At 38.5% G+C, this 18,337-nt stretch overlaps 1 protein-coding gene across 2 annotated transcripts in view; it reads left to right on the forward strand.

Moving 5' to 3' along the window:
• THADA (THADA armadillo repeat containing) overlaps positions 1 to 18,337 on the forward strand; it is a 167,210-nt gene that overhangs the window by 44,813 nt on the left and 104,060 nt on the right. For both annotated transcript variants that reach the window (XM_065631876.1, XM_065631875.1), the window contains 2 exons: positions 14,210 to 14,299; positions 15,692 to 15,823. In XM_065631876.1, coding sequence (XP_065487948.1) covers positions 14,210 to 14,299; positions 15,692 to 15,823 — 222 coding nt within the window. The remainder of the gene's footprint in view (positions 1 to 14,209; positions 14,300 to 15,691; positions 15,824 to 18,337) is intronic.

The raw sequence follows: 18,337 nt of genomic DNA on the forward strand, positions 1-18,337 counted from the left end.
ATCGGATAGCCCTGAGGAGCTTGTCCCTAGAGGCGATATCCAGGTTGACTCCAGCCCATGAATGCTCAGTGTGGACTTGGAGACACCCCACTGGCAGAAGTCCTGGGTGGCAGGTGAGGTCCAGCTATGCGTGCGAGGATGCTGAGGGCAGCGGTGGGTCCGCAGGAGGGATAGCAGCGTGCGGAGCCTCTTGTGCCGGCTCCGGCAGGGCAGAGCACGTACGATCCAGTTCACAAAACTGGCCCCTGAGCTCTGAGCCTCTTGGATGGCATGCAATGGAGGGAAGGGCTGGGCCTGGTTTATCCTGGATCGCGTTACTGATTCCCTAATGGATTTTGTCTGGCAACCTTGTTCTGTTGCAGCTCTTCAGTTGAAATACTGGGTCAGTGACAGTGAAGTTTCACAAGATGACTGAACCACTTAAGTGCCCCGTGTCTTTTTCCTCTAGCTCCTTCTGTGCCACGTTTTGCAGCCTGTTCCCTCTGTGCCACCTTAGTTGTCCCAGTGAATGCTTGCGAAGTGGTTATTAACGACTTGATACAGTACATGGTCTTGTGAGGGCGTTGTTTCTGTTAGAAAGAAATCCCTCCCCCTTCTGTATGCCAAAAATAGGCCACTTTTATTTTGTTCAACCTCTTTGTTTTTAATGCTCTGGCTCTTTTTTTTTTTTTTTAATTGACTTTGACAGATTTAGAAGACTTAATCTCAGGACTGTCTCAAGAAAACATGCAAAAGTTCAGGCTGACTCAGATAAGCGTTACAGTTTTTCCTGATTAATAGTTTAATAACAATATGCTTGTTTAAACATGATTTTGAATGGGAGTCCTATTTCTAAGTACCTTTATAATAGGGATAATGAATATAAGGTGAATTGAAGGTAAAATTTATGAAAGTTTTGTGCAGAAACAGACACAAATTGAAAACAAGCTTCTAAAGAAATCTGTTTCCTTCTGTGCTATTACTTCAATTCTGTTTGTTTTACAAGTCTAATCTAAAACTATCTAAAATCCCTTGCAGCAGAAAATAGACTGTTCTCCTTGAGCCTGAGGACGCTCTGTGTCTATATGATTTCTCCTGATTTTTAGGAACGTAATGTGTATATCTGTCTGAAATACCTAAAATCCACAGGACTGTTTTTACTTCAAGGGGGTTTTTTTTGTATATACAGAGTAAGAAAAACATTTAACCCACGTAAATCCAGGTCAAACCTCTGGGACCTAAACACACACTTAACGCACTGGTGTGCAAATGTGTATCTGTGCTCTCCTGAACGGGGAGGATCTTCATAACACGCTGTCTTAAGTCAGAGCCAGAAAATAGGAAGATGAACATGGTAAAGTGACCTGAATGAAAGTTTGCCCAAAGTCAAACATCCTAAAAATAGATGTACTGGCCTGAGGTAACTTCAGTCCATTCATTTGTTTTAAATAAATTAGGGGCATAATGTTAATGCTTCTTTCTACCGAGTGAGTAAAATGCATTCAGTGAAACAAAAATTACTCTAAACCTAACCACATGAGTAGACAATTTTGTTTCTGCTGTAGTGATAGAAGTTTTCATCAGTATGAGTTGATACACTTACTCAGTTTTGTTCCATGCATAATGTACACATCCTGTGTTCATTAACTTCACCATACTAAATAAAGAGAAGTTACTCTTAGTAAATACTCCCAGAGAGAAAGTGTTTGGGTTGTTTGGAGGTAGAATTCACAATGCTGAATTTATGGTAGGGATTTGAAGATAATAGTTATATAGGAAGTGATTGAAGAGAGTTCTTAGAGACTTTCTGGAGATGTATGCATATCTCTTGATTTTGTTTCTCTGTGTGCGTATACACATGTATGTACATACACTTGTGCAAACTCAAGCATGTACAAAGTTCAGCTTCCTAAAAAAAGGTTTTAAAAATAATTATGTATTATATGTAAATATATATATTCTATTTTAAACTATGTTTTATATAGAGTTTATGTATACATATATGCAGACATGTTTATGAGTGTATATCAAATTTAGTGTTGATTAATATGTTGATATAAGTACCAGGTTGCATCTGTGGTGAGGGGGTTTAAGTGATGTTCCGCTGTTTTTATTCTGAGCTCATTGTAGACTTCTCTTGCTAGTATAGCAACAGAAGTGCTCTTGGAAAAGGACTTTGCAGATTACTTTAATGAACTGTGTGTTGCGTAATTATTCCTCTCAGTCACACTTTTCCTGAAATATTTGTACTACACAGGTGCTCTTTCCATACCTGATTACACAAAGGGTATAATAAATAGGAAAACAAGAGGTATAAAGAAACTTAAGAGATCAAAGCAAACCAGACCTTGCAGTCCTTTGGAAATCTTGGCTAGCTCTCTTGTAAATAAAAGTGCTTCTAAAGCAGAAAGTATTTAACTACTGTATTTATACAGGCCTTGATTGACGGTTCAGTTATTAACCTCATAAAAATACAGCAACGTAAACTAATAAGAATGTTTACTCTAGCACTTCTATCTGAAGGAAAATGAAAACTAAGATATAGTGGCATATTCTTAGTTCCTTTTAAGTATTTATTTTAGGGCTGTGCAGCATAAAAGAATGTTTTTTCAAGTCAGTGAACTTGAACTATTTTGCTTACTGTTCTGGGATTTAAGTATTTTCTAATTCCTAACAAAACAAATGTTAGATTTATTGCAGGTGTCGAGCCACCACATCTTTATCAAAGGTGCAAACCTCACATCTTTATAATGATTCTTCTTTTCCCTTCATAGTGGTTTTTCATTTCGCATGGGGTAAAAATGAAATCTGAATTGTTTTTTGTAACTAACCCGATGTGGTTTTAGAAAAGTTGGCCCTTCTTGTCACTGAAGAGGTGTCCTGTGACATATTAGGCCTAGAAAAACAAGTATGCAATAATATTTTATATCCTTGCCCTTGGGCTTATTAGCTGATATATTGCATCAGATTTTCACAGTTGTTTTTTCCAGGCTTCATTGTGGCTTTTCAAGCCTACCTAAAAAATTACATGGTCATTTTGTCTTCCATGGTAGTGCTAAAATTCTCTTATGCATGTGAAATATTTGAAAGCAGCTTGTCATGAGTCCTGAGACAGGATGTGTTTTCAGGAATTTAACTCTTAGAAACATTCTTTAAAACAAAATTGTCGGAAACGAACGCTTAAAATTTATACATAATCTTTTTTTTAAAGGAACTTCTCTGTTGTGATTGTTCTTGTCTCTTAGTAAGAATGCTGATCATGGTTGTGATCCAGAGGGGCTGCTAATCAAGAGCTTTCATAAATATATACCATTCTGGAATTTAAACAAAATTTTTATTTCACATCAAGCTACTCTTTTAAATACTAGTGGACATTGCGGCAAAAAGAATACTTTGTCCTGAAGTGAAGACCAAGTGACTAACTTAGCAGGAACTGTTGTTTACTGTAACTGCAGTAGCTAGTGATGGCCAAGAAGTACAGGAAGACGTGAAAAACACTGCTCTGTTCAGAGGACAAGGTTAAAACCACGGAACTGGAGTGGGAAGTAGCTATGTGGAATAGTACAAACTGTAAAGGGATCTCTTGGTCCTGTTTCCCTGATTTCCGTTCAAAGTATGACTTGTGAGCAGCACTAGATCAGATCAGCAGTGGCTTTGGATGAGTTAAAAACCTCCAAGGATGGAGATTTCACAACCACTCTGAGTAACATGTTCCAAAACTTCATTCCCATTTTAAGTGCAGATTTTTTTTTTCCTGTTGCCCAACTTGAAACTCCCAAGCTATGATTTATGACCATCGGTCCTTTCTATACCATCTGCAACTATTGCAAGAAGTTTAGCTCTCTAATCTTTGATTCCTTCAAGTGGTTGTTGGCTGCTCTTGCATCTTCCCTAGAACTTGTCTTTGTCAAAACAGAACAAACCTGGCTCCTTCAGCAGCTTCTCATAGGGCATGTATTCTAGACCCTGTCCATCTGAGCAGCTGTTTGCTGGACCCTTTCCTGTTTCTTCTCATCTCTTCTGAACCCGGCACCCCAAAACTGGATGGAGGATTCTACATACAGCCTCACTATGCCAAGTAGAGGATGGTAATATAATAACTTCCCTTGATGTGCTGCTGCATTCATCCTAATGAACACGGTCCAGTCTGTGGTTTGCCCTGTTTGCTGTGAGGACGTGCTGTTGGCTCGTACTGAGCTTGGCATCCACTGTAACCCCCAGGTTCTTTCCTGTGGGACTGTGACTGAGACAGTTGGGTTTCAGCCTCTGCTGATGCTCAGGGTTATTCAGCCCAGGTGCAAAATTTTGTATTTCTCTGTGTTGAACTGCATGAGGTTTCTGTTGGCCCAAGCCTCAAGCTTCTCAAGGTCTATGTAGACTAAACTTCTACTATTTGTTGTTTCATCTGCTCCCTCTAATTCAGTGTTGTCCACAGATCTGCAGAGGGTACCTTCTATCTCCTCAACCATGGTGCTGATAAAAATGTTGAGGGATGTAGGGCCCCCAGAATTGACCTGTGGAATATTCCACTGGTTACCAGCTGACAACCAAACACTGAACCATTGATAGTCTTTGGGCCTGGTGGTCCAGCCCAAATGCTTTGTTTAACCAAGCTGTACTCTCTCAGCTTCCAAATGAGAAAGCTGAGTGAAGCTCAACTTGTTTAAAATGTACAATATTTTCTGGTCCATTTTACAGTTTTCTGCCTTAATACAAATGTACCTTAACTGCTTTCCCCAAGAAATAAGAAAGAACAGATTCCATGAATGATTTTAAAATGATGGGAATTATTTTATCAATTGTCATGAATCTGAGTTTCATTTATTTGAATGCTCACCAGACTGTAGGACTCTGTGCATTTATTGGCAAATTTCTTTAGTTTGGTTTCTCCGTCAGTTACTTCTTTGTGGACCTGAAACTCTGAAACCTGGCAAGTTTGGAGCCTTTCAGTAGTGCGTACACCCTTACCAAAACTGTAGTTATGGTGCTTGCCCTGGAATTTGTAGATTACCTCCTTTGGCTGATCGTAATGGGATAATCTTAGAATAAATTTAAAATTCTGCTCCTCTGTTTCTCAAGTCAAGTGAAATCTGCAATTCTTTTGGAAGTTTTTTGGTTTTGTTTTTTAAGAAGGTGTGAGCCACATGTTCAGTCTTTCAGAAACATGCTGCAGAGTTCAGTGTTGTTTTAAAAGGAGCGAAACACAAACAAGTTTTTAAGGGTGATTACTATCTGCCTTAGACCTGAAAGGAAGTTCTAGAAACTTTTTCATACTCATTTAGTGTGCATTTTGGAATCTGCATACAGTCTTAGTCCAATTGATGACATCAGGGGTAAGATTTTAAAATTACTTGTTGCTAATCTTGGTATACTGCTTAACAACAGTTCAGCACCAGTTGAACTGCATGTGTTTTAACTTTAAGAAAGGGTTGGAACTTCCATGCAAATCAGCACGTCACAAAATCAGAGAAGCAAACAGTAGTGTCCTGCCGGTATGTTGACTCAGTTCTTTTCATAAACAAGCTCGATATACTATTCCTTCTGTAAACCAATCAAGTCATATCTTAAAAACAATTTGATTTTTCCCATTATTTCTGCAGGAAGACTCTCTGAATATACCACCTTCCCAAGTAAAACTTGTGAAGAATCTTGCTGCTTTGATCATTAGAAACTTACCTTGCAATGTGTATTTATTCATAGCTGTTTAATACTCATTTGTTCTTATGCCAGCATTGTCCTCTATTTTAAATAATTATTTTCTCTCCCAGTGCTTTCCTTGAGGTATTTGTGGATGCCAGTCATATATCCCATCTGTGCTAAATTTGCCAGTCAAAACAAATTGAGGTTTTAAAGTCTCCTCTCAGCAAATTTGCTTTCTATTCCTTTGGTCATGTGAGCAGCTTTTTTCAAGTGTCTCTCTTAGCTGTATGTTAGCTGTGATTTATCCCAGTTTGCGTCCTAGCTGATTGTTGGAGAGTGGCATTACTGCTTCCTTGTCCATACACACTGTCTCAGGGTTGATTTGTTACGGAATCACATTTGCCCTTTGTCCTCTTGGTGAGGGATCCAAGGTACCAGCTAATATGGTTGGATCCTGTTGCTATTTCCAGCTGATGAGCTCATAAGTTGTAACACAATTTTTAATTAGTCCTTGTATATGCAGTCTTTTTATCTGCTGACAATTTTCTGTCCTCTACAGACAATGTCTCATAACTCTTATTTATTGATGGATTTTCATTTGCATACTCCTAACTCTTTTACTGTGGTCTTCAATTAAAGTAATTGTATCGGTCTCAAGAATGGCTTAGGTCCACCGAGAACTGACTTGAAACTTTTTGGGTCTTTTTTTTTTAAGTCCTGTTCCTTCTCTAACTTAAACACTTTAGCTGATAACATACCCTAATTGCAGTGTGTCAAATATTTTACTGCCACTTATAGAGATTACGTTAGAGTTTAATCTGTTAAACCAAAGCTGTAGTTTCACTGTGGACTTTCTGTAGATGTTTCCTCAGCCTACATTGCGAGATGTCTTCGTGCTGCTTTCTGTGCCTCACAGAAAGCCTATGGGGTTTTTAGCTTTGAAGGAACCGTATGAGAACTGGATCTCTGCTCTGAGCTGGAGCTGCCCTGCTTTTTCCTTTGAAACAAATTTGATTAAAAAATGTGCAGATTTCAAACATTTCATTTGTTGAGATAACATTTGGCAGACTTCTGTGACTACAACTGTTTGATTTCCTCTGTCTAGTAATATAGTTACCATTCTTAGATAAGGTATGGGTTAGGTTGGCACGATCTACTTTCTAACATTTTTGCACATTGCACTTCATTCCACTTTATCTTATTGCCTTATCTCTAACTGTTCTCTTTTTCAAGTTTATTTTTTCACTTAATTTCTGTATATTTTTGAAGCCAGCATAGAGATCTGCAGTGTTCTGAATCATTCTCTTTACCAGCACTTTTGAATAATTTAAAATGTTACATATTTAATTCCCTAGTTGTATATTATACTGTCTTGCTATGTTCTTAATATCTAAGATAATAAATTATCCTTTGAGTTGAATGGGCTAAATTCTTTAAGTTTTGCTTCCCCTTCAGTTAGGATAACTTCTATTTTATGTAACCTTTATTACCATTAGTTGTTCTGTCATGAAATGCAGCTGATTGTCGTATTCTTTAGTAGTATTAAGGAGCAAAAAATTCTTTTAAAGCATATCTGAATTAGCTTTGGTCTTTACCACAACCTCAGTATAAAACGTCATCCATTTTTTCATAGAATCATAGAGTAGTTTGGGTTGGAAAGGACCTTCAGAGATCAACTAGTCCAACTCCAAGGGGCATCTTCAACTAGATCAGGTTGCTGAGAGCCCCGTCCAGCCTGGCCTGGAATGTTTCCAGGATGGGGCATCTACCACCTCTCTGGGCAACCTGTTCCAGTGTTTCACCACCCTCATTGTAAAAAATGTCTTCCTCCTGTCTAGCCTGAATCTCCCCTTCTTTAGTTTAAAACCATTACCCATTGTCCTGTCACAACAGACCCTGCTAAAAAGTCTGTCCCCATCTTTCTTATAGGCTCCTTTTAAGTACTGAAAGGCCACAATAAGGTCTCCCCAGAGCCTTCTCTTCTCCAGGCTGAACAACCCCAACTCTCTCAGCCTGTCCTCACAGCAGAGCTGTTCCAGCCCCCCAGTCATCTTGGTGGCCTCCTCTGGCCGCTCTCCGACAGGTCCATGTCTTTCCTGCACTGAGGGCAGGTGCAGAGCAGAGGGGCAGAATCACCTCCCTTGACCTGCTGGCCACGCTCCTTTTGATGCAGCCCAAGATACAACTGGCCTTCTGGGCTGCAAGCGCACATTGCCGGCTCATGTCCAATCTTTCATCCACCAGTACCCCAAAGTCCTTCTCAGCAGGGCTGCTCTCAATCCCTTCATCCCCCGGCCTGTATGGATGCTGGGGGTTGCCCTGACCCAGGTGCAGGACCTTGCACTTGGCCTTGTTGAACCTCAGGAGGTTTGCATGGGCCCGCTTCTCGAGGTTGTCCAGGTCCCTCTGGATGGCATCCCGTCCCTCAGGCACACTAACCACGCCACTCAGCTTGGTGTCATCTGTGAACTTGCTGAGGGTGCACTCAGATCCTATGTCTGTGTCATTGATGAAGATATTAAACAGTACTGGTCCCAGTATGGGCCCCTGAGGGACACCACTTGTTACTGATGTCCATCCAGACATTGTGCCATTGACCGCTACTATCTGGCTGCGACCATCCAGCCAGTTCCCCATCCACCGAACAGTCCCCCCATCAAATCCTTATCTCTCCTATTTAGAGAGAAGGATGTTGTGAGGGACCATGTCAAAGGCTTATAGAAGTCCAGATAGACAACATCCGTAGTCCTTCTAACCACTGATGTAGTTAATCCATCATAGAAGGTCACTGGGTTGGTCAGGCAGGACTTGCCCTCGGTGAAGCTGTGCTGGCTGTCTCGAATCACCTCCCTGTTCTCCATGTGCCTTAGCAGGGTTTCTAGGAAGATCTGTTCCATGATCTTCCCAGGCACAGAGATCAGGCTGACAGGTTCCCAGGATCCTCCTTTCTACCCTTTTTAAAAATGGGTGCAATGTTTCCTGTTTTCCAGTCACCAGGAACTTCACCTGACTGCCATGACTTCCCAAGTATCATGGAGAGTGGCTTGGCAACTAGATAATTTTCTTGGTCTTTTTTGTATAGTTGAAGAAAATGTTTTCCATTTATTTTAAGATTGTGCTTCTGAAGTGTATCTTTGTTAATAGGGAAATAAACTTCATATATTTTGAGACAGGATCTAGCCAGTTAACAAGTGATAAGGGTCAGAGGTAGAACATGAATGTCGGGATGGGTAATTAAAAACTAGTATAGTTAAGCTGTACTGTATTTTTCATAATTTAATGAAGGCAAAAGAAGCAAATATGTAAAATGTGGATTATTTTCATAAATCTGTCATTTTGAATGACAGATTTTCCAAATTCAGTCTTGGTTTTTAAATGACTTCAGTATCAATTGTCCTTCTGTTTCTGCATTACTGCTCTTTAATGTAAAGGATCTTTCGATGCGTTATGGTTAATGATTCCCATGTAAGGATTGGTGTAGCGAGAGTAGATTTTACAGGAGACAATTAAAAGAGGACTTATGTGATTTTGTGAAAACTACATTCTTGGTCTTTGTCTCTCTTAATGTGCCTGTCTATATTGGTTTTTTTCACATTCCAATTCTACTTTTCCCTTTTACAGATCTGGCCATTCATTTGTACTCGATATGTTAGAAAAATTTATGTTCAAAAAGAGCGCCAAATACCCTTGCTGCCCTCAGAAGATTGTCTCTAAATCTCACCTATGCTAAACTCAAATATGAACATATTCACTGCAAATGTTCTTTAACATGTCAGTTACTAAAAGCAGCATACAAGGTTATAAAGCCTTCAGTTCTTCTGAAAAATAAATGAAAGAACAGAAGCACAGAAGCAGGTAATCTTTGACACATCCCTAGAGTCACAGCAGAATTTTAATCTTCTGGAGTATTCTTTTAAGTGTACAGCACAGCTTAAAAAAGAGCACTGCAACATCCACGATTTTATTCTTAAATGCATTTTTAAAAATTCCATTAAATAATTTACACACTCATGCATAAAGATGGAATATTTATTTAGAAAGACACTGGTTATTTAAACATAGATGCTAACCTTTGCATTATGCAGCATGAAGTTGCTGCTCAGACAAATGTAGTATTTAATGACTGGAGATGTCACAGTTCTCAGCAGCATTTGTGAATTTGGTTCTAGAAATTTGATACCCAATGTCTTCACAAGCAAAGCAGATGAAATGGAAACTTGTAAGAACATGATCTTTCTTACTTTAAGCCACCCCATGTTCTAATCTGAAAAGTGATAAATCCAAAGAACCACTGATAAATGAATGGAAGAACTACTGAAATCAAGAGTATAAAGGGCTTCTGTTTTTAGGTCATTTCAGAGAAAAGTAAAACTGGTTTTATGCATTTTTCCTAAAGAAGCATTTATCGACACTGTAAACTATATTCTTGTTCATGCTTAAAACAGACTTTTCCTTAAAGTTTTATAGATTTACAGTCTAACTTCAGTTGTATCATTTGTTGTAAATTTTACTGCTACAACTAGTTGTTGATTTTTTTTATCTGTGATTCATTGTTGTCTTCTAAACGCTCACTGCGAGGAATCAGATTCTGTCCTTTGTAGCATCACATCCCTTGAGAGTAACTTCTTGCTGATTTACATGAACTCTGTATTCTGTGGAATTTCTTTCTTGCTGTCATCACAACCTTCTTTCCTTCTTAAGTAAACTCCAGAGAAGACAAAGGTGGGAAGGAGTTTGTTCGACTCAAGGGCATGCAGAGAACAGTTTGGAATGGTGGGTGTAGTTTGATTCTGTATGGTACAGAAGATACATCTGTATGACTGTGTTTTGTTAATGAAACATCTCTTCAGATGGGAAACCTGAGTTAAAAAGGGAAAGAAACTCATGTACATCTCCATTTCCACATAAACACTTATTGTCAGGCTTTCTTCTGAAAAGTGCTAAATGTGACTGCTGTCTCTAGGCATCAAAATGGAACCTTTTGTGAATGGCTTGTACTCTAATTCAGTCAGCTGGCTTTCCTGCAGAATTGCTTGCATATGACAAAGCATTAGCATTGTTAAGCCACAAAGTATCTGAGGCGTAAATATTGCATTATTTAGGTACCATATTATTCTACATGTATACAATTTTACAAACTATTTTTGTAAGTGGAGGATACAATATGCTTCCATTAGTTTCTCTCTCAACCTTTTGATGTTAAGCATCATTTCAACCATATGCCTAAATGACAATTTACACTGGGGAGAAGGATTTTATTGTAAGCATCATCAGCACACTGGTAACTTTTCTGTTTCATTACAATACTTCATATTTCAGTAAATAATCTTCCACTACCCCATTGTTTAGATTTCAGTGAATCCATTTGAAATTAAGGATTGTGAAATTGTGCTACTTTGGGTTACTAACAGGAAAAAAAGAAAATACCTCTGCAGAGCCTGTGATTGATCATACTGTCAAAGGCAAGCTCTGAAGCAATATAAAAATAATTTCAGCTGGACTTGGGGAAAAATACTGGTGTCTTAATACTCTTCCCAATTACTTCTCTTATAAACGTGTCTTAGGGTGAATAGTTGTAAAATCCTGTGTTCTGCAAAATGTTTGTTTTAAGGATTTAATTATGGTACTACATTGCCAAAAATCTGTGTTTGAACTGTGTCAGTGACTAATGGAAAGATAGTTATCTATATTTTTAATTTAAATCTATCGTTCCTTGTTAGATATATTTTTAGAAAAGGAGGGAAAACCCCACGAAAACTTCTGGGAGTGATTTTTTTTTTTTTTTTTTTTTAAATCTAGTCAACATTTAGTTGATATATTTCTTTATAGGTATGTCAAGGACTTAGCCTCTTTTAAATACATGGGCAGGTTATTAACTATGAAGTCTAACTCACCTTTATGTGTGTATGCACATGCATGAGTCTGTTCACATCACTAAAAAGTCTTGGTATTTTTTTTTTAAAGCAGTAGATTTTTTTATTAAATTAGAAGAAGATACGTGGTGTAGTGTCGAACTGTTTTGAAAAGCAGAACCACTGCATTTTTTTTTGTTGTTGCCGTATCAGATACCGTGCACAAATACCTGTGAGTGCCTAATAATGTGTACATGTTTCCAGGGGCAACAAGCATGGTCAGTAATCAAAATCAAAAAGGAAAGAACTAACACTTCCATGTTTGACTCTATCTAGCTATTTTGCTTTCTACTGATTCTTCAGTTGTGCATCTCCCTGCCTTGACATCCCCAGGTAGAGGGTTCACATTGAAATCGGTGCTCTGTATTTTTGAGAACACCTTTTCATTTTGTAACGCTTCTGCTAATGTGTTGTCTTTCTTGTTTCCTCTCTGAACTGGAAGCCCTATAAAATTGTCCCTCGTCAACTTGTCTGCTCAGACAGTTGTCTTTTTTTTTTTTTTTTTTCTGAAAGTGCCTTTGGGCATCTTTTCTGCAGATTCTGCTGAGTAATGGTTTTGATTAGATCGCCTTCTCCCCTCACGTAACCCTGTGGAGTAGTAAACTGAGTGGGAGGTTATGAAAGTCACCCACTTCAGTAGCTATCGTTTTCTTCCCCTGGCAAAGAGATTCATGAAACCACACTAATTACAAAGAATGTTAAGGCTTTGTAAGAATATTCAGTCACATTATTTAATACTGATTCAGACTTGGTTACTGAATTTTTAATATGTAAAAAACGGGCCTGTTCAAAAATACTTTGTGAGATGTTATTTGCCCATAGTCCTTTCTCTTAAGCCTCTAACCAGTGGCCACATGTTCCACAGGAAACTTAACCCCGCTTTTGCTTCATGCATTCAGTGGCACAAGAGGTGGAGCTATCACAGCATTTTTTCTTTCCTTTTTAATATATTTTTAATGGAGTTTTTAATGTTTTACATATGAAAACTTGGTAAGATGGGCTATTTGACTTGATACATTTGCTTATGTATCAAGATCTTATGTTTTGTGCTGTTTGACTTTTGCATATTCAACCTGCTACGCAGCATATGTGTTGAAAATATAAGTTGTTCTGAAGAAGCTGTTAGATGAGCTACAAAAGCCAGAAGCTTTGGAATCTGAGTATGGGGTGTTAGAAGCATTTGGTGTCAGGCAGACATTTTGACGTTGTGTGATAAGAAATTACTTATGTGTTTTCTGCTTAAATAGCCAGTGATTATCAGTATTGATGTTTTAATGCCATCCTCATTAGGGCTTCAGTTTATATTTGTTCAGGGTTCCAATGCTTCCATCTGAAGTTTTTAACTGAAATCTTCTTTGTGGTTACAGCAGCTGCTGCAGAATCCTTGGTCATGCTTTTAGTTCCAGCAATTTGCTGTGCTGTTCTGAGGTGCCTGCGGAAAGCCTCCTCTACCTCTGAACATTTGTTTCCACCCAGTGATCTGGTTTCCCTATGTTTATTCTGTGGCCAAGACATGTTATGGTAGCTAAGTCCTGGAAGAAGCTCTGCTGATGTTTGCCATGTGCTGATTTACTCCTGACTGTGTTTTTTTTTGTTATACATATTTTTACACACGTTGGATCTTGCTGTCTCATCGTTATTTTTCTAGACCTAGATCTGTCTACTGGTTGGAAGCTTTGCATTGGCGTCACACTAACATGTGCTTATTTATCTTGGTTGATCATGTGGCAAGCAAACTCTGCAGTTGACTTTCTTCTTTTAAATGGTCGGCCTTCTCTTCATTTTTAAAGGAAATCTGTTTGATCTGCATAGCATGTATGTCTAATTAGGACCTCCCCACTCTAACATTTGAGTAGTTCTTGCTTAGACAATGCTAAATGGTTTCCTATAAACTCTGAAGCCATCCTTTATCTAGTCAGAAGGTTTAAAACAAATACAGAAGATTTCTATTTGTCTTTTTTTTTTTTTGGTTTGCTGCTTGTGGCTTGAACTATGCTGCCTTACGAATTCCGGCTAATGATGAACTTGATAGGTATTGGTGCTTTGCTCTGTTTTGAATGTGGTTGCTACATCTGTACAAGCAAAACTGTGGCCTGGAAGTGCCACCAGTGCCATGTGCTGACAGCAGCAGTGTGTAAAGAGGGCTAATGTGAAGTCAGACACTTCTGCTGCTGTGTGTTACAGATATTCTGTGAGTTACTGTTCTGAGATGCTTTTCGGTGTCAGTAAAATATAAGCATCTCTTAGTACATGTATATTAAATGTATTTTATTAGCTATTATTATTATCCTGAGCCATACTAGAGCAAGTGTAATCTTCTCTTGTTCAATCAGAATGTTGTTAAAATGGTGCCAGAATTTAAGCTGCTATATCTTTTCTTTTTAGTGTGATTAAGGGGCTAAGATTTGTTTTCCCCAAAAAGGCATGAGCAGTTTAGCTGACGAAATGTTAGTCTGCACACATACAGACAGAGTTACTTAACTTGGGTAAACTATGCTGTATTATCATTTTTAATGAAAACATTTTGCCTTGTTTGAAAGGAGTTCATCATGTGTTCGTGGTTCTTCTGGCTCTCTGAGTTCACTGTAGCATCAGAAACCTAATAAGTAAACTGATATTTTGAGTGCGACTAATTACACAGAATGCTAATTGTAATTGTTCTTCATTTCCTTCTGCAGAATGACAGGAAGGGAGTTTTTCTCTCGGTTTCCAAGTCTTTATCCTTTCCTTCTCAAGCAATTGGAGGTCGTAACCAATACTTTGAACTGGTAAGACAATGTCTTGGAAAGCTTTGAAACATAAAGTGCAACGAAAAGGTTAAACTGAGCTATGTCACATACACCTTAACGCGGCTCTTTTCATCAGTGCTTCCTGGAAGGGTGTAGTTCTTCCAGTGTCTTCTGCTAAGGCTCTTTTCCTGTAACTTTTGCACATTGCAGTCAGTCTCTGGAGTATGAACTCCTGTCGAGTAATTCATAGTTGCTGCGCTCCTTAGATCAGATGTTAAAGAATGTGTATTTTTCAGGAAAAGACAGAAACTGAGTGTTTGACTATGTCTCATGTTTAACAATGAGACTTCCTAACATGTTTAAGTGATACAGAGTCATAGGCCTCATGTGCCCCTAAATGAACACGTTCCAGCCTGTGACACTGACTCTGGGAAGGTCCTTGGTCTCTTTTTCAGGACTCCACAAATGGTGACTGAGCACTCCAGTTTGATCAATGCAGGAGAGATATTGTTTGGGATGACGCTGATGCTGTTACCCCCAGGTTCATGAACTTTTAAAGTAAACCAGTGCTGGCTTTGTTTTTTCTTAAAATGCTGTGGTATAAACTGTGGAATTTCAGCAGCTGATTTATGGGCGAGGTTCAGCTTTCTGTTTAATGGGCCTGAGTATCCAACTTTGGAGCAGGAGCTTCACCAGTTGTCGCATGTTTTGCAGCCTCTGCTGTAAGAAGAGTGTGTGTATATGTTCCATGCAGCTGTCTGCTTTACCTGATGCTTTGAAAGGTGACAACGTCATCACTGGAAGATTTTGGGGAGTATTTAAACTGAAAAAGATTGAAAGTTCCTGCCTGAAATTTTGGCCTTGAATGCTTTTTTTTCAGTGCAGATTAACACTGGTATCATTATTAATCATTAGCTAAATCCAGAAGTGTAGATTTTTTTGACTCGGATTTCTGATTGTTTTTACAGTATGAATAGCAGCCACTTGGTGTCAATGACAAGAACCATTCTCTAATAAAGCCTTCTGTTTACTAAATACACATTCCCTTCCAAACTGAAAAAAATACTTTTCTTTTTTTGACCATCCTTTTGTTACTCAGCCTTCTTAGTTCCTAAAGAGACATTATCTGTGCTGGTTTCTAATATTATTTGAAAGCCAAGGCAGCTCACTGTTATTAGGAAAAATGGAGGCTTGGGATAAAGTAGGCAGGTGAAGGCAGCACAGCCTGAAGTGCCCTCACAGAGGGGTTCCCAGTGGTGCCGTAGGAGAACTGGATGCCGTGTTTGAGCCCAGCAGGGTTTGCACTTTCTTGCAATGGTCAGCCTGGCGTACCTCCTTGAACCAGAAACGCAGAAGGATATTGTGTGTGGAAGACTAGCATGCCGGAGGATGCTTTTTTTACCATATGCTTCTTGTTGCTTTTTTATTTAGTGAAGCTGAAGAGTTGAAAATCCATCCTAGCTTGTTCCTTTTGCTTTTAATCCTGGGAAGGCTGTATCCGTCTCCAATGGACGGCACTTACTCAGCGCTCAGCATGGCACCGTTTGTCCCATTGATTATAAGGTAAGGTGATTTTGTGGTGGTTTTCATGTGATGGGAGTTCTTTCTTGAATCTTTAGGATTTTTTCTTTTAATAAAATGCCTTTTTAAGCTTCCCTTCAGCTTTAGTTCTTAACAGAAAAACTGAGTGGTTGGACTTATTAATGCTTGTGGGGAATTATAAGGAATTTCAGCTCTTGCAAGTCATTGCATGACTTGTTTGTAAATCTTTATCTGCAAATGCTGTTCAGCGTGATTGCTGCCACAAAGAAGCGAGGTGAAAGCTGGTGAGCTTGACTGACTTTAGCAACGCAAGATTTGCTGTACAAACTTCTGATGGGTTTTTCAGACCTGCAGAATGTTTGTTTGTAACACATAAATGTAATGACTAGTATATAGATTTGTAGATGTGTGTATATATTTCTCTTCATATCCATCCATACATATAAATATATGCATATATAGCTAGGTAAAGATACGGATATATTCTGTATCTAATATATATCTAAGGTGACTTTTCAAGTTTTATATAGTGTAACTTTTCGTTTATATGGTGGTTACACCAAGATATTTGGCAGATATTTTGCTATTCTGTATGCCACTGGTGTGGGATGGGGAACCTGATAAGGGAACAGGGCTGTGATGGGTAAGGAGAAATGTGCATAATCAGTTTTAGAGGAAGTCTTGCTATCTGTGTGAAAGCTTCAGAGCAATAGAGTGAGAAAGATCTGCACTTAATCTTGCCCCTTTAGTAGTGAAACAGGACAGAGCTGCTGTTATCCTCAGGTCTTCCAGTTTTTATAGAAAATAGTAATAGCTTTGCTTATTCTTCACAGCAGATGTGATGTATCTCTTGCTTCTTACAAGGTTTTGGAATTTTCAAGAATAAATAATGGCCTACCATTTTTTCTTAAAGGAAAAAACCTATAGTAAGAGTTGTTAAACACACTGTATTTAACAATCAAAAATGTTTGGTTCTATGCTGTATTTGAATCTTAAACACTTTTGGGGGAAATGTTTAAAACTGTATTTGTTTGGTACATCATTGATTAGCTCTTTTATGCCTTTGTTAATATGCCAGAGAATGCTTATTTATTTAGTATTATATTATAGTATAATGTTTCAGCATAGTTTCTGTTATTGATAACAGATTAACTTTTGATAAGTTTTTGGTTACAGCTTTTGAGTTTTGTGTTTATATTATGATCACTACTTTTGGCATGGTGCATACACCAGCGGAATAACTCTTCACACTTAATTAGCTTATTCTCTTGAAGTTATTTAAATCCATTCAGAAGATGTGGGGAGAATAACAGAATAAAATCCTTAAATGAAGAACTTTTAAGAGAGCGATACTATTGGGCCTACCTTCCTTTAACTGTGCTTCTGAAGAGGAGAGGTGTGGCAGATAAAGATGATGTTTTCTGTGTTTCTTTTCCATTGATTTTTGGCAGTAAGTTCTTTGAATACAGGTATAAGCCTAGAATAAAATTCTCAAATATTCCAGACGGAAGATTGTATGTGGCTGTATAGACATCCATTTTCTGATGGGTTGCTTAGCAAAGCATTGGCATTTTTTTATGGTTGCCAGGAGATTCTGCAGGGGCAAATGTATGTCTTTATGATATAGATCAGTGTGCTGTTAGTGGCTGCATTTCTTTGCACTATTCTTATGCCCATGTTCTTGAATATCATGATTGTTTTCAGCTCACTCTGACTGCATTAGTTGGAATACATCAGGGCGATTTACCTAGATAAGATAAATATGTGACTATTTCCCCTTCTGTTTCCCTTCTTTTTTTCCATTCTACAGGAGCAGATGAACTAAAATAGAATTCTTTCCTGTTCGTTGAGTTGTTCTTTAGAAGGTGGTAATGAAGATTGTTGTGTAGTAACTACTTAGGATCAAAGAGAAGGCCTTGTGCATCAAGACATTAAATTGTATATATTAACTGTTCCTTTGAATTGCTCAATGTGGTATTGTATTACATAACTTCTGTGTATACATAATTACATGGTAGCCCAATGAAATTATAACCTCTATTTGCCGTATTTTTACTCTGAGGTTTTTTTATATTTCTGTTGCTGTACCACTGTCAAGGGAAGATAACCGCTTGTGCAGTGGGGAGAGAGGGCGTGAATATCATGCAGAACTCATTTGCAGGCTCTTGCCAGGGCTCAACCCGCAGCGAAGCGGCAGTCATTTGTTGCTCTGAGAGGATGAGCAGAGTACTTGCTGCGTTTGCAAGCACATGAGCAGTTCTCTGAGCAAAACTGGGTTTAGCAGGAAGAATTCAAATAGGGCTTTTGAAGCATTTAACTTAAGCCCGAGTGGAATTTTCCATCTAGTGGGAGTAGAGCTGTGGTTGCTCTGACCGTGCTGAGATGAATTGCACAATATGAGTACGATTAAATGCTACAAGGACAAATCTCAGCCTCTGTGTGCGTACTTGTTACTCCCTGTTGAACTAGAGTATTTGATTGCCTATCTGCAGTTCTATTAAAAGTTATTTTTTCCCCTTTCCCCTTGCAGATGTT

Source organism: Caloenas nicobarica, chromosome 3 (genome assembly GCF_036013445.1).
Source record: "Caloenas nicobarica isolate bCalNic1 chromosome 3, bCalNic1.hap1, whole genome shotgun sequence".
Taxonomy (NCBI): Eukaryota; Metazoa; Chordata; class Aves; order Columbiformes; family Columbidae; genus Caloenas; species Caloenas nicobarica.